Source organism: Orcinus orca, chromosome 20 (assembly GCF_937001465.1).
Source record: "Orcinus orca chromosome 20, mOrcOrc1.1, whole genome shotgun sequence".
NCBI lineage: Eukaryota > Metazoa > Chordata > Mammalia > Artiodactyla > Delphinidae > Orcinus > Orcinus orca.
In genome coordinates this window covers 53,276,805-53,296,672 of record NC_064578.1, presented here as the reverse complement: position 1 = coordinate 53,296,672, position 19,868 = coordinate 53,276,805, and the positions used below count along the sequence as shown (strand labels likewise).

General features: G+C 56.2%; 3 protein-coding genes and 1 long non-coding RNA gene across 10 annotated transcripts in view; 3 read left to right on the top strand and 1 right to left on the bottom strand.

Annotated features, from left to right (window-relative positions):
- The window catches only part of LOC117199137 (uncharacterized), a 12,563-nt gene extending 4,054 nt beyond the window's left edge, over nucleotides 1–8,509 (bottom strand). For 2 of the 4 annotated variants that reach the window (XR_007474341.1, XR_007474342.1), the window contains exons 1-3: nucleotides 8,289–8,509; nucleotides 7,027–8,131; nucleotides 6,666–6,812 (exon numbers count right to left, since the gene is read on the bottom strand). This is a non-coding gene — a long non-coding RNA (uncharacterized LOC117199137). Of the gene's footprint in view, nucleotides 1–6,329; nucleotides 6,499–6,665; nucleotides 6,813–7,026; nucleotides 8,132–8,288 lie in introns of those variants that run through there. The other 2 variants (XR_007474340.1, XR_004480318.2) reach the window with 2 other exon arrangements.
- Nucleotides 2,500–3,793, top strand: NKG7 (natural killer cell granule protein 7). Of its 4 annotated transcripts, XM_004286472.4 has the most exons (4): nucleotides 2,503–3,042; nucleotides 3,119–3,265; nucleotides 3,353–3,487; nucleotides 3,591–3,793. In XM_004286472.4, the coding sequence occupies exons 1-4, from the start codon at nucleotides 2,886–2,888 to the stop codon at nucleotides 3,647–3,649; spliced, it is 498 nt and encodes a 165-aa protein (XP_004286520.1). In that variant the 5' UTR covers nucleotides 2,503–2,885; the 3' UTR covers nucleotides 3,650–3,793. The 4 variants fall into 4 exon arrangements, with proteins under 4 accessions (XP_033273653.1, XP_033273650.1, XP_033273651.1 ...); XM_033417762.2 differs by having other exon boundaries at nucleotides 2,500–3,042; nucleotides 3,119–3,487; XM_033417760.2 differs by having other exon boundaries at nucleotides 2,501–3,042; nucleotides 3,353–3,793.
- CLDND2 (claudin domain containing 2) lies at nucleotides 5,814–7,135 on the top strand. Its single transcript, XM_049703547.1, has 4 exons — nucleotides 5,814–5,982; nucleotides 6,333–6,470; nucleotides 6,688–6,807; nucleotides 7,062–7,135. The coding sequence occupies exons 1-4, from the start codon at nucleotides 5,814–5,816 to the stop codon at nucleotides 7,133–7,135; spliced, it is 501 nt and encodes a 166-aa protein (XP_049559504.1).
- On the top strand, nucleotides 7,862–19,868 carry ETFB (electron transfer flavoprotein subunit beta). Its single transcript, XM_004286470.3, has 6 exons — nucleotides 7,862–7,997; nucleotides 15,070–15,228; nucleotides 15,390–15,548; nucleotides 16,291–16,353; nucleotides 18,307–18,465; nucleotides 19,658–19,868. Exons 1-6 carry the CDS (start codon nucleotides 7,941–7,943, stop codon nucleotides 19,826–19,828), a joined length of 768 nt encoding a protein of 255 aa, XP_004286518.1. The 5' UTR covers nucleotides 7,862–7,940; the 3' UTR covers nucleotides 19,829–19,868.

The following is a 19,868-nucleotide window of genomic DNA, read 5'->3' as shown; positions in this document are numbered from 1 at the left end:
TTCTTTTTCAGATTCTTTTCCCATATAGGTTATTACAGAATATTGAGTTCCCTGGGCTACACAGTACGTTCTTTTTTTTTTTTTTTGCGGTACGCGGGCCTCTCACTGTTGTGGCCTCTTCCATTTCCATTGCGGGGCACAGGCTCCGGACGCGCAGGCTCAGCGGCCATGGCTCACGGGCCCAGCCGCTCCGCGGCATGTGGGATCTTCCTGGACCGGGGCACGAACCCGTGTCCCCTGTATCGGCAGGCGGACTCTCAACCACTGCGCCACCAGGGAAGCGGGTTCTTTAGGTTTTTTTTTAGTTTTAGTTTTTTTTAGTTTTTTTCTTTTAGTTTTTTAAGGAACCTCCATGCTGTTCTCCATAGTGGTTGTACCAATTTACATACCCGCCAACAGTGTAGGAGGATTCCCTTTTCTCCACACCCTCCCCAGCATTTATTGTTTTTAGACTTTAAAGGAATTTTTATTAAAACATGATTCAAATCATGTCCCCCCCTCTGCTCTCAGTCCTCCAGTGGCTTGGACCTGGAGGTTGGATGAAGATAAAAAATGGAGGGGGTGTGCTGGGATTGAGGTAAGAATTACAGGGTCGGGGAGAAGTATGAAGAAGGAAGTGGGGGTGGGACTGGGGCTGGAGTTGAGACTGGAAATGCCATCTGGTGTGGGGATGGATGTGAGGAGAGGGTTAAGCGTCTGGGTGAGGATGGGTTGGGGTTTGGGGATGGGGTTGAGTTTGGAGTTGGGTTTGGGAATAAGAATGGGGTTAGGTGAGAAGATAGGGATGGGGTTAAATTCAGGGATGGAGTTGGGGTTGAGAAATGGGTTGTGTTTTGGGGTTAGGTTTGGCGTTTTTTTTGTTTTTGTTTTTGTTTTTTTTGTGGTACGCGGGCCTCTCACTGTTGTGGCCTCTCCCGTTGCGGAGCACAGGCTCCAGACGCGCAGGCTCAGCGGCCATGGCTCACGGGCCCAGCCGCTCCGCGGCATGTGGGATCTTCCCGGACCGGGGCACGAACCTGCGTCCCCTGCATCGGCAGGCAGACTCCCAACCACTGCGCCACCAGGGAAGCCCCTAGGTTTGGGGATTGGGATGGGTTGAATTTGGGGTTGGAGCTGGAGTTTGGAATTGGAACTGGGGTTAAGGATGAGACTGAGGGAATTCCCTGGCTGTCCAGTGGTTAGGACTCAGCGCTTTCACTGCTGGGGCTGGGGTTCAATCCCTGGTCAGGGAACTAAGACCCCGCACGCCATGCGGTGTGGCACACACACACACACCAATAAATAAAATAAATAAAAGGATGGGATTGAATTTGTTGTTAGGAATGAGAATGGGGCTGGGTTGGAGGGTAGGGATGGGGCTAAGGATGGGATTGGAGCTGCCTGCGGTCAGGATGGTGTTGGGTTTGGGATGGGGTCAAGATGACAGATGGGGGGAATCCCCTGGCGGTCCAGTGGCTAGGACTCCGTTCTTTCACTGCCGAGGGCCCGGGATCAATCCCTGGTTGGGGAACGAAGATCCCACAAGCCATGTAGTGAGGCCAGAAAAGGAAAAGAGAGAGAAAAAGATCTCAGATGGGTTCTGTGCGTGTGATCACCACGTGCCCTCAGCTGAGACTTCCCGAAGCTGGTCCGGCAGCTAATCACAGGAGCCGTTTTGGGAGTGGCACCCCAGCTGCTCAGGACCTGGATCCCCTTCTGGGAGCCTGTCCTCAGGAGCGGCCAGTTACCCCACTGGTGAGCATCTGGGAGAAGGATGGGGGCCTGCAAACTGGAGTCTCCAACCAAGGAAGAGGACAGAGCCTCCTGGGTCACTCTGGTTCTCCCCTTCGCCAGCTGTCCTGGGACTGTTAGCTCAGTTCATCTGCGGGACAGAAGTCCTCTCCCAGGTCATTCCTGCTTCGTAGAGGTCAAGTTTGTCTGGGCCTTCCACCTGGGCTGTGGTACCTTCACCTTCTATTTGAGGTGGGGCCCAGGACCTGATGCTGCTGTGAGGGGAGGGCCAGAAAGTCCTGCACTGACATCCTTGACCCCCAACTCCCACTCCCCGACCACAGAAACCCAGATCCCGTTGATGAAGCACACCAGACGGAAAGCCTTGCTCGAAACAGCACTAAGTGTGAACTCATGTATCAGATGAGGATGTGGGCGTGTCTTCCCGCCACAAACTTTCAGAATTGCCATCGCTGTTTACCTGCCCTGGGCATAAGCTCTAAGTAAGGAGCCGGGAGTCTGTGTCCCCACGCTCAGGACCTGGAGTCTAGGCTTCCTAGCAGCTTCCTCCTTCAGCCCCAAGCATCCTAGCCTCCTTCCCCCTCCTTTTATGGAGACCCTAGAATTGGGGCCCCCGTCTGCCAGAACGGAAGGTTGCAGAACCCACAGGAAAGAATGATGCATCCCCCAACGGTCCCCTCTGGCTACACCTCCCCCTCCCATTGAACTCACACCCTGGCCTCACTCACCACACCCCACCTCTGGGCCTCCCAAGCCTCTCTCTCACCTCTTACAGGAAGCCCCCTCTGGTGTGGAGGGCTCCGAGGGCAGGAGGTATGGAAACGTCTGTAGAGACACACTCTACCCACCCAAACCACTGACAATGTGACACCTCCAGGGCCCTCCCCCCACCATATACTGTGAGGAGAACGTCGAGGGGTGGGGGGCGGGTGCCGATGCAAGCCGGGAAGAGAGGATGTGTGACGAGTCAGCCGCCACGAACTGGGTGAGACCAAACTAGTCTGATCTGAAGGACCACAGGTCCCCCAGCTGCCCCAACTGCTTGACTCTCCCAGGAGTCCGGGGGGCAGAGCTTCCTCCTTTCTCAGAGACCCAGGAATCTGGATCACCAGGCTTTTCATCACCCGGGACCCAGAAACCCAGCCTTCGCCCCCATGGAGCCCTGCCGGTCCCTGGCCCTGCTCACTAGCTCCCTGGGCCTGTTGTCTCTCTTGGTGGCTCTGAGCACGAATTTCTGGTTTGTGGCCGAGGGGCCCACCTCCTCGTCTCACTCGGGCCTCTGGCCAAGGGGAGATCAGGGCTCAGTAGAAGGTAAGGGGGAGCGGTCTCTCTTGGGGTGGGGAAGGGCCTGAGGGGACGGGCACTTAGCGGTCCCGTCTCTGAGCAGGCTATATCCGCGTGACACAGAGCTTCTGCATTCTGGCTGTCCTGTGGGGCCTGATCTCTGTGAGCTTTCTGGTCATGTCCTGCATCCCTTCACTGTCTGCCGCTGGACGCGGCCCCATTGTCTCGACCTTCATAGCCTTTGCCGCAGGTAAGGACTCCGGGCTGCGCTTGGGGCGCTGGGACCTGGTGAGTTTTCGCGGAGGGGCTGAGCCATCCTTCTTGTCTCCGTCCCCAGCCCTCTCCCTGCTAGTGGCCACGGTGGTCTACACTATCGAGCGGTGGAAGCAGCCTGGACACCCCCAGATCGACTCCTTCTTCTCCTGGTCCTTCTACCTGGGCTGGGTTTCAACTGTCCTCTTTCTCTGTGCAGGTGACTGCTGCCCTGGGGAGTTCCAGGGGTGGATAGGGGCCCAGCTGGGGGCTCTGAGGGAGCAGGGCAGGAGCCAGGGTTTAACTTCTCTCTGCCAACCCAGGTGGCCTGAGTCTGGGAGCTCACTACAGGGCCCACCGGCCTGGCTATGAGGCCATGTGAACCACAGGACGGCTTTGGCGCTCCATTCTCTGAAGGCGTCATCAGGAACCATGAAGACAGCTGGCTCTCCTTCTTGCCCTGACTCCCAGCGTCTGCAAGCTCTTTCCTTTGTGTCTTCATTCATTCAATAAAAATTTGCTGGGATCTGGTTATTCTGAGGTTAATGCTACCACAACAGAAGCCAGCGACACTGCAGCTCCACGGCGGATGACACTGGGCACCCAGAGAGGAGTCAATCCTGCTACCTGCCCTGCCCTAGAAATGCTCCCACCAGAGTGGGAACCAGTGTGGGCTCGGGCCTGGCCCCAGGGCCCTTGTCTCTCCATCCTCTATCTCTTTTCTTCCCTTTGTCTTTCTCCCTTTAGCTCTTTTCTTTTGCCCCTTCTGATTTTGTCACCCTTAGCGCGCTTCCTCATTTCATTAATAAATTCACTCTTGGGACTTCCCTGGTGGTCCAGAGGTTAAGAATCCGTGCTTCCACTGCAGGGGACACGGGTTCAATCCCTGGTCAGGGAACTAAGAACCCGCAAGCCGCGGGGTGCAGCCAAAAAAAAAAATAAAGAAAGAAAAAGAACAAATTCACTCTTTCAGCTGGCTTTTCCTGAGTGCATCCTTTCTGCTGGGCCTCCCACTGGGGACGCTGAAGGTGAGTCAGATCAGGCCCTGCCCGCCAGGGGCTCCAAGTCCGGTGGGGGCAGGCAGAGCCCAGGGCGGGTGTGGCAGGAAGACTGGCTGTGTCTGGAGGAGGGGTGTGGTGTGGAGGTGAGCTTTCTGGGGAGACTGTGTTTAGGGAACACCTAAATACCGAGGGAAGGTAATGCAGGCAGAGGGACCCTAAGGTGAAGGCGTGGAGAGGCTGGGAGTTCTCAGGGGATGGAGAATAGTGCTTTGTGGTCCACTGTAGAAGGTGAGCGGGAGGGGAAATGAGGATGGAGAGGCGGGTAGGAGGCAGCACCTCTAGCCCAGCAGTTGACTGTCTCTTGAGGGTGATGGAGAGCTAAGGGTGTGAGCAGGGGAGGGACAGCGTCTGGCCTGGGTGCCAGAAAGCTCCTTCTGGGGCCCATGGGGGAGGCTTGAAGGGGAGAGAAGAGCTTGGCAATCCAACAGGTGGGACATGAGACAGGACAAGGGTGCACTGGGGCCAGAGCATGAGAGGGAAAGGAGGAAAGGAGCCAGAAAGTTTCAGGGGGTGGGAGGAACTGGACTCAGGGATCCAAGGGCTTTGTAGGGTGAGGGGCAGGAAGAGGGCGAGGATAGTGCCCAGGGGTGTGGTCCAACTAGCTGGATGGGGTGATGGTGTCCTCCCTGGTTTGGTGGAAGATGCTGAGATCAGTGGGGATGTGGTTGGGTGTCAGGGTCTGGGAGGTGGTCAGAAGCAGGTGAGGACCTGGGCTGGAGATGCAGTGTGGGGTGCTCTCAGAGCATCAGTGGTCACTGGAGCTCACCTGGCAAGAAGATGCAGAATGGAGTTCTCCAGGAGAACCGGCCTTGAGAAGTGGAGGGAGGGGCAGGAGGCTGCATGGGGGCCTGGGAGGGCACAGAGAGCTGGGGACCAGGAGAGCTTATGGGGTCAAGGGAAGAGCAGCTTCTAGGACACGGGCTACCATGTCATGGCCCTCAGGGTCCCCCAGACTTGCCACCTGACTCTGAGCTGTCAGTTTGCCAGAAGAGCTGCTTCTGTGTGTGTGTGTGTGTGTGTGTGTGTATGTGTGTGTGTGTGTGTGTGTGTATGGGTGGGTGGGTGGTTATCTCTTTAAATGGCCACTAGAGAAGGGGGTTCTGGAACTCCTGCTGCCTCACAGAGACCCAGTCTCCCTTCCCCCACCCTCTGGGCTCTGTCTGAGAAGCCCTGGGAGCTGTGGGTGAGTCATTTAGGTGGGTGTGTGGTGGGGAAGGCAAGGGACAGGCCAAAGTCACGTCTACTGGGGGATGGAGGTCTCTGGAAGGCAGAGGTTCCTAAGCAGTGATACCTGAGGGGGCAGGTGGTCTTGGGTCTGGGAGGGGCCTGAGGGGGGTGGTCCCAGAAGTAGGGGCACCAGGCAGGGCTGCAGGGGTAGCCATCTGGGATATGGAGGGACATGCAGGAGGGGGTCTCAGGGACCTGGGGGTGGGAGGAGCGTTGGCCAATCCTGCATGTGTGGTCCTCGACAGCAGCCTCCCTGGCATGGGGGTGAAGTGGAGCCTTCAAAGTGGGGGCACCTCGCTGGGCTTCTTGGCCAACATCCTCACCATTCTGTCCATGGCCACCAACTACTGGATCCGCTACTCTGGGGGCCACAGTGGCCTGTGGCAGGAGTGCAGCGGGGGCACCTGCTCCAACATCTCCTGCCAGAGTGAGGCCCCGCCGCCCAGCTGTCAGACCCTCCCCCCCTACTGGACAGACAGCCCCCCAGCACTGACCACAGCTGGCCCCCTCTCCTGACACTACAGCCGGGCACATCCTGCGGTGCCCCCGCCCCCAGCCCTTCCACTTCAGCCTAAGATCCAGCTGTCCCTCCGTGACCAGGCCACCAGGAACCCCAACTCGGGGACCTGCCTCCCTGTTGCAACATTAACCGCCGCTCACGATGTAACTTCCAAGTCCCCATCCCAAACCCTGACTCTGCTCCCAGCTCGGAGCCGGCGGATGGGGGTGGTGGCCAGGAGCGGCGCCAGCGGGGTTGATGCGGCCCGCTCTCCCCAGCCATGCTGGCGGTGACCGGGGCGTGCATGGTGCTGGCGGCGGGCTGCAGCATCGTGGGCTTGGTGATGGGGCTGCGGATTCTGTGCCAGGAGGGCGACTCGCGGGGCCGGACCACAAGTGCCATCTTCTTCCTCTGCGGTGAGATGGCATAGGGTGGGCCTGGTAGCTGGAGGAGGTAGGGGCCCCGAGGGGGAGGAGCTAAAGAGGCGGGGTCAGGGGCGGGGCCAGGGAGATGGGGTAGAGCAGGGACGGGAGGGCGGGCAAGAAGGGCGTGGTCTGAGGCGGTGGGCGCGGTCAGGGTGAGGCTGGGTGCAGCCCCCTGGCCACCCTCACCTGGCGGGTGGGCGGGGCCCAGGCCTGCTGCAGCTGATCGCCATGACAGGCTACACAGTGAAGAATGCAGGGAAAAACGACGTCTTCTTCTCCTGGTCCTGTTTTTCGGGGTGGCTGGCTTTACCCTTCTCTGTTCTCGCGGGTAACCTGGATAACGGAAGAGGGTGGAGAGGAGCCTGCCCCGAGGACCCCCCCCTCCCTGCAGAGACGCCCCAGCTGTCCTCCCAGGAAACACCACAGTGACCTCCCAGGGACTCCTGAACACACTCCACTCTGGGCTCCCGTGGACCCGACAGAAACGCCCTTGGAGCCCCAAACCCCAGCCCCCGGGGCCCTCCCGACCATCCGCCCTAGGACTCACCCTCCTCCACCCGCCCTCCGTTCCCTTCCCGCCAGGCTTCTGCTTTCTGCTGGCGGACATGATCATGCAGAGCACGGATGCCATCAGTGGATTCCCCGTGTGCTTATGACCGCAGCTGCCTGGGGCAGAATAAAGGAACTGCTTCCATTGCCGCGGCTCCACGTGCCTTTCTGGGGGACCTGAGGACGCGGACACGGGGGTACCTGGAGGCTCAGGGAGGAAGTAAGGACACGAACCTATAGGGAACGTGGAGACATGGGGGGACACGGGAACGGAGATTCGGTCATGGACAGGACAAGAGTTTTGATGGGAACAGGGACAGGGGGTAGTGGGGTCAGGAGGGCACAAGGGCTCGTGGAGAGGATGTAGGGACACAGACATGGAGGAAAAGTGGAGACAGGGACGGGGGAGGACGGATATGGGGGAACGTAGAGGCACGATCATAGAGGGGATGAGGAACACGGGCACGGAGAGAATGGGGGGACTCGGACACATAGGCACCGCGACTCGGAGAGGCGAGTAAGAGGTGCGGACCTAGGGGAGAGGGCTAATCCTAGGGCACTGGGAGAAGCTTAGGACTACTCGTTGAAACTCCTCCCTGGCTACGCTTCCCTCCCCCGCAAGACCTTTCCCCTAGTTCTCGGCCACGCCCCCTTCACAAAGCAGTTTTTCCTTTCCCCTCCGGGTTCCGCCTCCCTCCCCAGGATCCTCTCCCCATTGGCCCGCATCCGCTTGCCGCACCGCCCTCCCCTCAGGCCTCCTGATTGGTCCTCTGTCGGGGCGGGGAGGCGGGCACCGCAGCGGTTGACTGGCTGGTGGCGCGGGGCACCGGCGCAGAGAAGGACAGGGGGCGGGGCGTCCGGACCCTGAGGCCGAGGGTGAGGACTGACCCGGCGGGTCGCCGCGGAGGGAAGATGGCGGAGCTGCGCGCGCTTGTGGCTGTCAAGAGGGTCATCGACTTCGCCGTGAAGGTGACCGGGCCCCCCTCTCCCTCCTCCCTGAGCCCCGCGGCCGTATACTTCCGGGGTCAAGAGCGCACACTGTATGAGGGTCTTCTGGTACCTCTGATCCTCTGCAGCTCTTCCCTCAAACGTCAAAGTCACACCTGAGGGCAAAGGTCAAGAACTGAGAGGTTCTGACGCCCGATCCCTCTTCATTCAAACCCAGCCCTTCTGGGTCATGACCCCGTTCCCCTTCCGCCAGTTCTGTACTCACTGTCTTGAGAACTGTGTGCAGGGCGAGTTACCTTCTCTTTTTCTTACCTGCTGGAGGAGCCGTGGTTCCTGTTTGACACACGCAGAAACTGAGGCGCAGAGGGGTCACTCAGCTGGGAAGGGGCACAGCCGGGATTCCGATCCAGGTCCCTCTGACTCCTCATCCCAGCTAGTGCTTTGCACACAATCCAGGCTTTCACCCACTCGGCTGCATTGCACACTCAGTTGACTGTTCAGCACAGAAAAAGTGCTGTCATGGAGGTCCTATGGGAACCCAGAAGCTATCACAGCCCCAGGGCAAGTGAGGAGACGCTGGGAAGGGAGAAGTGTGTTTGCTAGACATGAAAACCAGTCTGACAGGTTGGTGGTATAGCTTACCACCTCCATGAGAGGGGTGGAGGCAAGGTCTCTGAGGGCCTGACGTGTCCCCAGACAGAAGATGGTCCAGACAGAGGTAAATCAGACACGGTCCCTCAAGCCACTTTGTCTCAGTAGTTGGCCTAAACCAGACTGAAGGCAGTGACTGTCCATCCGTGTATGTTCCCACCCCGCAATGCCCATCAGACCAGGAGTCCACCTCTGTGTCCCCAGCATTGCCCAGTACGGGGCCTGGAGGCCTGACCCTCGCATGAAAACTTAAGCATCATTAACAACTCACCTTTAGTGGGTCCTTACGATGCACTAGGCAGCGTTCCGGGTCCTTGATGGAGATGAGCCTATTCAGTCCTTTCAATACCGTCTAGATTTTTTTTTTTTTTTTTGGTCATGCTGCGTGCCTTGTGGGATCTTAGTTCCCCAACTAGAGATTGAATCCTGGCCACGGCAGTGAAAGTGCAGAGTCTTAACCACTGGACCGCCAGGGAATTCCCCTGTTTAGATATTGTTAATCCTGTTGGACAGGTGAGGACACGCCTGTGGAGGTGCTGTTGGCTGCCGGATCACTGGCTAGGCAGCTCTAGCCGCCGTCAGGTCGAAATGCAACCAAGTCCTGCTCTCACTCAACAGCCACTTGGCCTAATGACAGCTCTGGCAGTGTGTGGCAGGGGGGGTGCTTGTTTGGGGGACAGGCTCGTCTTGGGGTCCTGGGACCCGATTCTTCTGGTTTCCTTCCCATTCTGACTGTCCCTTTGGGCTCCCATTGCCCCCCTCTGCCGCAGCCCTGGGCCCTGGCCTGAGATGTCTGGGGTCATATCTGTCTCCCCCGCCAGACAGGCTCACATGTGACTCAGCTCTGGGTCCCAGCATTGCGCCGCCCAGGACCTGGCCCATGGGTGCTTCTGGTGTTTGTGCCAAATGGGGAAGTGTGAACTCTCCTGACATGAGCTCCTGTCCTTTTTCGCAGTGTTGGCAGGGCCGCCCCTCCCACGGTGCCCCAGGGCATCTCCCTGGATGTGTCTGAAACAAGTGATTCAAACGCTGCTAACTACCTTAATCACCAACCAGACGCCACCCCAGCCCTCCTTCCCTCGTCTCCCATAGCCTGTCGTTTCTCAGCCCCGTCCCCCCTGCCCTCTCCATCTCTCTGCCCTGCTCCCTCTTCTGCAGCAGTTCAGGCTTCATCTTCTTCTACCTGAACCCTCACCGCTGTCTCCTCCTGTTTCCCCAGTCTCTCCCCTCTAGTCCATCCCCTCCCAGCCTGCGTGTGGGGGGCTTCCTGCCCCCAGGGCTGACCATGGCCCCCTCCGCTCATCCCGCCACTCCCAGCACCCTGAGGACAAAGTCCCAGCCCCTCCGCCACGTGCTCGAGCCCCTTCGTGGTCCAGCCCTGGCCCCCTGGCCCTCCATCACCCCTTTGTGCCTCCCAGCTGCTCATACTTTCCTGACAAACCCGGCTGCTGCTTGCCTTGGGCCTTTGCCCCTGCTGTGCCTTCTGCCTGGGTGCCCTTACAGCTCCCCGCTTCCCCCCTCTGCTTCTCATCCCTCCTTTGTCCTGCCTAACTCTGATCCCACTGATTGTAATAGGGTGTAGGGATTACCTGGCATCGCCACGTCCAGGAAGCCGCTGCCCCCCCCATCCCCTCAGGCTACCCTGATGTGTCCTTGGGCGCTCCTGCAGCCCCCTGGGCTTGCATCTCAGCCCTTCCCACACTGGATTGAGATCCTCTGTTTGCCCAGTTGTCACCCCCTGCCCCCAGACTGGCCGCTCCTTTCGGGAGGGGGTGGTGGTGGTGTGCAAGGTCTGACCCAACTCTGTGTTCCCAGCATTGCTGCCTCACTCCCTTCCAGACTTTCCTCAGAAGTCACCTTGTTGGGCTTCCCTGGTGGCGCAGTGGTTGAGAGTCCGCCTGCCGATGCAGGGGACACGGGTTCGTGCCCCGGTCCGGGAGGATCCCACATGCCGCGGAGCGGCTGGGCCCGTGAGCCATGGCCGCTGAGCCTGCGCGTCCGGAGCCTGTGCTCTGCAATGGGAGGGGCCACAGCAGTGAGAGGCCCACGTACCGCAAAAAAAAAAACACGTCACCTTGTCTATGAGGCCTTCCATGGTCACCTGCTTGGCCTCTCTGTGCCTGAGTTGACCCATCTAGCAAATGTGGATGGCGGTGGCAGTAACCCACCTCCTGGGCTGTCTGGACGGTTAAATGAGTGAACACCTGTAAAGCCTTTGGAGGTTGCCTGCCTCCTGTTTCTGGCTGTTTCTTTCTTTCCTTCTTTCGTTTTTTCTTTTGGCAGCGCTCTGTGGCACGCGGCCAGCCAGGGGTTGAAGCCATGCTCCTCCATCCCCCAGCCGTAGAAGCAGGGAGTCTTAACCACGGGACCACCAGGGAAGTCCCCTCCGGCTGTTTCTGTTGAGAGTTAATTTGTTACACCTTTAGAGAGAAAGCCTGGAAGCTTCACTGAATCATCTCCCTCAATTTATAAAACATCGTTATTAAAAAAAGAAAAAAAAAGGATCATCACTGATTTTTCAGGCCAACCATGGTTTCCCGACTTACGTAATTTAACTAAACAGTGTTTTTGAAGCTTGAAATCAACTCAGGCTTCAAAGGTCTTCCCCGGAGAAGGTGAGCTGGCACGGGCCCCTGGTGCTGGAGAGCTCGCAACCCTTCCTCCTTGGGGGTCAGGAGTCTGGGGCTGAGAGTCCTGCCAGGGCCGGAGCAGGCTTGAGGCCCTCTCTTGGGCCCCCTGGCTTCCCAGTGAGGGCTTATACTGATGGGCTGCTTTCCTATTTATAAAGGGGAAACTCCTATCTTGGATTTTATTTTTTTTCATGAAAGACAGGGCTTTGGCCTGTTAGTTTCCATGCTGTTTAGTAAGTGTTTGATGAACGGACAGGTGCAGGGTTTAATGCATTACTCTTGTGAGCAAATTCTCATTCATTCATCCGACAGATATTTCCAGTGCATCCACCACATGCCAGGCACCGCTCTAGACCTTGGGGATACGGTCATGACCAAAATACCCATAAATCCCTGTCCTCATGGAGTTGACGTTCTGCTGGGGAGAAGACAGCTAATCAGTACAGCATATGTCATATGGCAGGCCTGCTCCAGAAAGAAACAGAGGAAGGCGGGGGGGAAGAGTTAGGAGGGATGCAGTTTGAGGAAGATGACCAGGGAAGGAGGTGAGGGATGGAGCCAGAGGCGTGTCTGGGAAATTCTGGGGAAATCCTGGGTGACATGCCCAGCCCAGGTTCTAGTGAAAAAAAAAAAACATGGACTCAGTGCATGGTGTTTGCTCCATGGCTGTTTCTGTAAAGTGCATTTATTAAGTTCTGGGGTTTGAGCCTTACTGTTGGTGCTAAGGTGACTTTTTCAAAATGAAGTAACAGTGATAGAAAGTGGGAGTTGTCCTTCTCCTCGTTCTCTTCCTCCTTTTAATGTTACCGGTCCCTGAGGTGCAGCCAGACTGGGGGACCCCTGCCTGAATCCCACATTCCCATCTCAGTTCTGTCCCGTGGATGGGAGGAACAACCACATCCTTCAGCCCCAGAGAAACAGGTGCAGGGAAATAGTCGCAGAGAGAGAGAGTCCCTGCTGTCAGCCCAGGTCTGCTCCGGCCAAGGAGAAGAAAGAGGTGAGGTCCTGAGCCAGGCAGGCTCCCAAGCCAGGCTTCTCTGACAGTCTCTCTCGCAGGCTAGAGCCTAGTTCAGCGTCCTCCCCCGCTGGACTGATGTACCCACCAGAAACCCGAGAGTCCTGCTAGACTCTTCCCTCTCCTGCCCCCAGCACCCTGTCAGTTTCACCTCCACAGACCTCTCCAGTCCATCCACTTCCACATGTGGCTGGATTGTCCGAGCCACTGTCATCTCTTATTTCGGTGACCAACAGCTGCCCAGCTGTCTCCCCACTTCCGCTCTTGCCATTTTTCCAGTTTTCTACACCGAGATACAGAACGACCTTGTACAAACTTAAGTTGGATCCACTCACCTCTTTACCTTTCCTTGTTGTTCTTTGGATCAAGACCCAGCTCCCCGGCATGGCCTGCTGGGCCCTGCGCAGTTGAATTCGTGTCCTATTGCTGCGGTAACTAGTTACCATAAACTCAGTGGCTCACAGCAACACAGATTTATTCTCTTACAGTTCTGGAGGTCAGAAGTCTGAAATGAGTCTACTGGGCTAAGATCAAGGTGTCAGCAGAGCTGCATGGCTTCCAGAGGCTCAAGAAGAGAATCCGTTTCCTGGCCTTCTCCAGCTTCTGGAGGCCACCTGCGTCCCTTGGCTTGTGGCCCCTTCTTATGTCTTCGATCAGCAGTCTAGCGTTTGCTCTCTTGGACGCTGACGCTCTCTCACCTCCCTCTTTCACTTATAAGGACCCTTGTGGTTACTTTGGGCCCACCTGGATAATCCAGGATAATCTCCCTCTCTCAAATCCTAAACTTAAATCACTTTTGCAAAGTCCCTTTTGCCATGTAGGTGACAGTCACAGGTTCCAGGGATTAGGATATGGGCGTCCTGAGGATCTGTTATTGTGCCTGTCACCCTGGTTCAGCCCCTGCCAGCTTCGCTGACAGCACACTGTGTTCCCCTGGCCACACCAGCCTCCTGGGACTCCTCAAACCTCAGGGCTTTTGCACATGCTCCTCCCACACCCCCAGCACATTCCCTCACACTTCACCTACTCGATGCCAGTTCCTCTTTCAGGTTCAGGTCAAGTGCCACTGCCTCAGGGAAGCCTTCCCTGATAGCCTCCAACATCAGACTGGGTCGGGCCCCGATCGTGCTGTCTCACAGCTCCTGGACCCCCGTTCAGGAATTGTCAGGTGGTGCAGAGGGGACTCGAGTGCTTGGGGCGCAGAGCACTGCTGACTGGCCGTGTGGCTTTGGGACAGGTGCTTCTATGCGGAGCGTCAGTTTCCTCGTCTGCCCACAGGGACAGCGACGGCTCCTCTTTCACGGGGCTGTTGCCGGGATTGATGAGTTAGGATGTCATTGCTTAGAACAAGGCTCCTGCGAGATGCTCCTGCAGTGGCCAATGCTGTCATCCCTGTTTGCTACCAAGAGGATTGTGGGCGGAACAGTGGCCCCCCTGGGCTATGAAGTTCCTCATCCGTGGAACCTGTGACTGTTACCTTCTTTGGAGATAGAGTCTTTGCAGATGTGACTGGGTTAAGGACTTTTTTTTTTTTTGGCCGCACCGTGTGGGTTGTGGGATCTTAGTTCCCCAACCAGGGACCAAACCCAGGGCCCTGGCAGTGGAAGCGTGGAGTCCTAACCACTGGACCGCCAGGGAAGTCCCGACTGAGTTAAGGATCTTGAGATGGGGAGGTTCTCCTCGATTCCCCAGGTGGGCCCTAAATGCCATCTCAAGAGTCCTTATAAGAGAGGAGTCGAGTTTCGTCACACACACACACACACACACACACACACACACACACACACACACACAGAAAAGGCTGCACGGAGATGGAGCACAGAGCTGAGGGTGAAGTGACGCCACCCCAAGCCAAGGAATGCTGGCAGCCCCTCCAAGTTGAAGAAGCCGAGGAATAGATTCTCCCCTCGAGCCTCCCGAGGGACCGCAGCCCTGCTGACACCTTGATTTCACAGCAAAACCTATTTTGGCCTTCTGGCCTCCAGAACTGTGAGACGGTAAGCCACCAAGTTTGTGGTCATTCGTCACGGCAGCCTCGGGAAACTAACAGAAGCAGTAGTTGGTTGTTCCTGCCATGCCCCGCTGTGCCAGACCAGGAGCTCCCGGGCCAGCAGACCTGTCTGCCTCGCACACGGCGGCGCCTAGGAATGCAGCGCAGGGCCAGTGTTCAGTGAAGACTCGCCGTGGGAGGAAAGCAGTAGACGAGGTTTGCTTGCCCTTGACCTTAGCCTGTTTGGCAGAGAGAGGTTTTCAATGCTAGTGTTTCTCAGACTCGATCTTAACCATGTGTCGGTCAGGAAAACCATGTGGCAGGCTGGCGGTTTAAAAAAAAAGAACAGAAAATGTCAGGGTATGGTGTATAATGGAAGGGTTAGCATCGATCACCGAACCTTACATTGCCTTGGTATTTACGTTAATGTATAAATGTGTGTCGTGCATTTATAATACACTTGGGGATGTTGTAACATGTACCTCTCGCAGTGGGTTATGGTAAAGAAAAATTTGAGAGACACTCTTTCAGGCCCGAGGAACAGCCACAGAGTAGGACGAGCATGGCAGACGTCCCTGGCGCTCAGTGAATGTCTGAGTGAGAAGGTGACCTCCACCCGTCTGTGAATTCTAACCCTCTCTGTACCTGGAGCTGTGGGACCCTGGACAAGGCCCTGCCCCTTTCCAGGTCCCTGTGGTCCCCGTCCAGCCTGCGCGAGGCTTGGTGTCTCGGCCACCGCCCCCTCCCGACCCCCGCCTTCTCGCCCGCTTCCCCCTGACCCTGCCACCTCCCCTCCTGGCTGAGCAGATACGGGTGAAGTCCGACGGGACGGGTGTGGTCACGGATGGCGTGAAGCACTCCATGAACCCCTTCTGCGAGATCGCCGTGGAGGAGGCCGTACGGCTCAAGGAGAAGAAGCTGGTGAAGGAAGTCATTGCCGTCAGCTGCGGGCCTACCCAGTGCCAGGTGCTCGGGGGCCTGGGGAGGGGCTGGGACCCCAAGTCCCGGGTCTAAGGGAGGAGGGACTGGGGCCTGGACTCCTGGGTCTGAGGGAGGAGGGCTGGAGACTGGGCTCCTGGGTCGCCGTAGGGCTAGAAGCCAAGTCAAGCCCCTTCTCCGCTCCGCAGGAGACCATCCGCACCGCTCTGGCCATGGGTGCAGACCGAGGCATCCACGTGGAGGTGCCGGCGGCCGAGGTGGATCGCCTGGGTCCCCTGCAGGTGGCCCGGGTCCTGGCCAAGCTGGCAGAGAAGGAGAAGGTGGACCTGGTGCTGCTGGGCAAGCAGGTGGGTGACAGAATCGTGAAGCCAAACAGCAAGCTCATTAGGTTAGGTAACAAGCTTCAGGCACAGCTGGATCCAGTCCCACGTGCTCCACACCCCCTCCTCTGTCTTGGCGTCACTCTGTGTATCTCCAGGCTCACATCCCACCAGCCTAACAAACCCAAGAGAAAATAAGCATCTCTTTCCCAAGGACTCCAGCAGAGCTTCTAGAGCTGGTACTTCATTGGTCCAGCTGGAGTCACGTGCCCATCCCTGAACCAATCACTGAGGTCAGGGATAAAACGTTCTCATTGGCCCAGGTGCCATTCATCTAGTTCCCTAGTGTGACTGGCGTAGGGTTTGGCTAGAGGGAGGCCTCTGGATTATTTAGACAGTGGGCAAAGATTTGGCATCTGGGATGCCAGGTGCCCTCATGTACTCCTGGACGAGTGACTGCCTATCTCGGGGCCCAAGTGAGGGCATGGGATCATTCTAGACCAGGAGTCAGCAAACTGGTCCATGGCCACCACTGATTTTATAAATAAAGTTTTATTGAAATGCTACTGCGTTTGTTTACATAGACACTTATTGTCTGTGTCTGCTCGTGCACTGTAGCAGCAGAGCTGAGTGATTGTGACAGAGACCTTATGATATTTACTACCTGGCCCATTAGAGAAAACATCTGCCAGCCTGCATTCTAGAGAAAGGTCCAAATGGTATGTGAGAAGCTCCATCAGTGTACAGTCTTCTCTCTTTCCCCACTCAGGCCATCGATGATGATTGTAACCAGACAGGGCAGATGACAGCCGGATTTCTGGACTGGCCACAGGTGAGGCCGGAGTGGGGAGCATCTGCTGAAGGCCAGGCCTGGGGGCTCAGAACACAGCCACCCCTGTCCTTGCCCTTCTGGAGGGAGGCAGGTGTAAAGCAGGATGGCTACTCCAGTGGGCAGGAAGGAGGGGCGCACAGCCAGGACACCAGGCCACGTCTGGGCCTTCACATGCCGCTTCCCCAGCCTGCTGCTCCTCAACCACACCACTCATCCCTGCCTCAGGGCCTTTGCACTGACTGTTCCCTCAGTCTGGAACAGAGTTCTCTCAGATCTCCTCAGGGCTTTTCACTCCCCACCAGGTCTCTCCTCAGATATCACCTCTTCGGAGAGGCCTGCCTTGCCCACTGTCTATGAAAGTACTCACGCCCCCTCCCCAACCCCACATTTCCCATTCCAGTCCAATAGAAATGCAAGCGATGTGGGTCATTTAAAGCTTTTCACAGCTACATTAAAAAAGTAAAAAAGGCCAAATTCATTTTAATCCTATATTATTTCACATAATAGATCGATAATATTATTTCAACATGTCATCAATAGAAAAAATATTGAGCTGGGAATTCCCTGGCGGTCCAGTGGTTAAGACTCTGCTTTCACTACCAAGGGCCCAGGTTCAATCCTGGTTGGGGAACTAAGATCCCATAAGCCGTGTGGTGTGGCCGAAAAAGAAAAAATGAAAAAAAAATATTGAGTTATTTTACATTCTTTTGGCTTTTGGTACGAGGTCGTCGAAAACCAGTGTTGTATTTTATATTTACAGCACATCTCAATTCACATGCTCAACTTCCATAAGAAATACTTAGATTCCTAATACTCATTGTTGAAAAAGTGGATTCACGAATCCAACTTGTTCCAAACAGACTTAAACGTTTTCCAATATCTGCATCAAGTATCCTTTTTTTTTAACAGCTTTATTGAGATAAAACTGACCTGTACAATAAACTGCACACGTGTAATGTGTACAGTTAGGTAAGCTTTGACACGTGTTACACACCCATGAAACCATCACCACAATCATGATAATGGATCTTACTTATTGGTTTTAAAATGTAAATTAATGAAATAAAATGAAAAATTCCATCCCTCCCCCGATGGAACTAACCACATTTCACATGCTCAGAAGCCACATGTGGCCAGTGGCCACTGTGTATTTACTTGATTACCGGTGATCTTCATTGCAGGATAAATGCCCCCCAAAGCCGGGTCCTTGTCGGTTGTGTTCATGGTGCATCCCCAGAGCCGGGCTCATGGGACATTCCAACTAAGACCTGAAAGATTTGTCCAGTGAATAAGTGAACGGAGAGAACAGGTTGGTTAGACAGAGAGGGTGTAGGTCACGTCGGGAAATGGTGGTTCAGGACCGAAGGGCAGAGGAGCCTTGGGCCAGAGAGTGGGTGCTGAGGGGGCCCCAGTGGATGTTTCGAGGATCAAGGTACACAGAAGGCTCTGTTGTTGGCTCAGCAGAGGGACCTCAAAGGGAGCTCTTGGGGACAGAAAGGTGGGCACGTGAGTCCATGACATGGAGCCTGGAACCAGGCTGGACACATTTTTGAGCCTCTCTCTGCCTCAGTTTTCCTCATCTGTAAAATGGGGATAATAGCACTTACCTCAAAGAGTTCCTGTGAGGATCTGATGACTTAATACAGTCGCTTAGAACAGTGCCCCAAACTCCATACATGTTCATTATCATTAAGGAAGGGTGATCCAACGGGCAGGTTCAGGACATTAGGACCTACACCCTGGGTCCCAGGAAAGACCCTCCCCTGGAGTTTTGAGTTCCCTTCTTGTGGCTTCCTCCTGTTTTTAAGCTTGATGTCTGTAGGTCACCTTGCGGGACTCCCACTTCTGTTCTCATTCATTGGCCCTCCGTGTGCTGTGCACTCAGCAGTGGCCTGCTCTGTGCCTGCACTGGATTAACCTCACCTGTGCTCCCCCAACGCTGTCCCTCCCCAGGGCACATTTGCCTCCCAGGTGACGATGGAAGGGGACAAGGTGAAAGTGGAGCGGGAGGTCGATGGGGGCCTGGAGACCCTGCGCCTGAAGCTGCCTGCCGTGGTGACCGCTGACTTGCGGCTCAACGAGCCCCGCTACGCCACGTTGCCCAACATCATGGTGAGTGCTTGGCAGGTGGGCCACTGGGGGCCTGGGGACGGGTGAGTGCAGCAGGCCCAGTGCCTCCCTGGTGGTCAGGTGGGAGGAGAGAGGACCCAAGAGACGTCTCCTCCAAAGGAAGGGGTCACCCGGTCACTAACGGAGCGGGTTCACTGAATCATTTCTGCCAACAGTGAGAGTTCGAGGTTGCGGGGCAGTGGCTGTTTTGGCGAACAGGGAGGGTTTGCTGGTTACCTCAGCCAATAGGAAGGCTTCACTGGACTCTAGGAAGGGTTCCCCTGTCATTCCAACCAATGGGAAAAGTTCACTGTGTGCTCTTAGCCAAATAAGGAGGATTCATTAAGTCATCTTGGTTTTGTCAGGGAAGGTTCCCCTGGTAATCATTACCAACAGGAAGGCAGCATTTAGGCCATCATGGCTAACAGGAAGAGTTCACTGTTCATCATGGCTCTAGAATGGGTTCATTGGGTCATCTCAGCCAATGGGAAGAGTTCAATGTATCATCTCAGCCAATAGGGTGAGTCCAGTGTGTCATCTCAGCCAGTAGCGTTCAATGTGTCATCTCAGCCAGTAGGGTGAGTCCAGTGTGTCATCTCAGCCAGTAGCGTTCAATGTGTCATCTCAGCCAGTAGGGTGAGTTCAGCGTGTCATCTCAGCCAAAATGGAGAGTTCCGTGTGTCATCTCAACTGACAGGGGGCATTCAGTGTGTCATTCCATCCAACAAGGAGGGTTCATTGAGTCGTCTCAGCCAGTAGGTGAGTTCAAGTGAGTCACCTCAGCCGGTAGGAAGGTTTCCGTGTGTCCTCCTAGGCAATAGGGAGGGTTCAGTGAGTCATCATCTCAGCCAACAGGGAGAGTACAATTGGTCATCTTGGCCAAAAGTCTATTGAGTTATTATTGCGAGAAGAATGACTTTGCCAGTCCGTTCCAGCCAGCGAAGGACTTCCCACGGCGGTTGACTAAAGGTGGGCTCCCGCGATAGGAGGGCTCCCCAGGGCATCCCAGGCAGCAGGAATTGTCCACACCAGGTGTGGCCCTGTAAGAGGTCACGTGTGCCCTGGCCAGTGGGCAGGTCCAGAAGGGTTCAGCCAATGGGAGTGGTTCTGCAGACGTGGCACCCATGGAAGGGGGCTGCAGGAGTGTGGGCAGGGGCTTGGGCAGCCCTGTGAACCGTGAGCCTCCCATGTGCAGAAAGCCAAGAAGAAGAAGATCGAAGTGATCAAGGCTGGGGACCTGGGCGTGGACCTGACCTCCAAGCTCTCCGTGATTAGCGTGGAAGACCCACCCCAGCGCACAGCCGGTGTCAAGGTAGAGACCACAGAGGACCTGGTGGCCAAGCTGAAGGAGATTGGGCGCATTTGAGCCCTTTCCCCGAAACCCGGCAATAAAACCATGACTCTTG

What these genes read in the sequence shown, in the direction of transcription:
- NKG7 (XM_033417759.2), top strand. Translation starts at nt 2,886, where the DNA reads ATGGAGCCCTGCCGGTCCCTGGCCCTGCTCACTAGCTCCCTGGGCCTG. An exon ending in AGATCAGGGCTCAGTAGAAG is followed by an intron (nt 3,043 to 3,118) that starts GTAAGGGGGAGC and finishes GTCTCTGAGCAG; the next exon opens with GCTATATCCGCGTGACACAG.
- CLDND2 (XM_049703547.1), top strand. Translation starts at nt 5,814, where the DNA reads ATGGGGGTGAAGTGGAGCCTTCAAAGTGGGGGCACCTCGCTGGGCTTC. An exon ending in TGCCATCTTCTTCCTCTGCG is followed by an intron (nt 6,471 to 6,687) that starts GTGAGATGGCAT and finishes GGCGGGGCCCAG; the next exon opens with GCCTGCTGCAGCTGATCGCC. An exon ending in ACCCTTCTCTGTTCTCGCGG is followed by an intron (nt 6,808 to 7,061) that starts GTAACCTGGATA and finishes CCTTCCCGCCAG; the next exon opens with GCTTCTGCTTTCTGCTGGCG.
- ETFB (XM_004286470.3), top strand. Translation starts at nt 7,941, where the DNA reads ATGGCGGAGCTGCGCGCGCTTGTGGCTGTCAAGAGGGTCATCGACTTC. An exon ending in TCATCGACTTCGCCGTGAAG is followed by an intron (nt 7,998 to 15,069) that starts GTGACCGGGCCC and finishes CTGGCTGAGCAG; the next exon opens with ATACGGGTGAAGTCCGACGG. An exon ending in GCGGGCCTACCCAGTGCCAG is followed by an intron (nt 15,229 to 15,389) that starts GTGCTCGGGGGC and finishes TCCGCTCCGCAG; the next exon opens with GAGACCATCCGCACCGCTCT.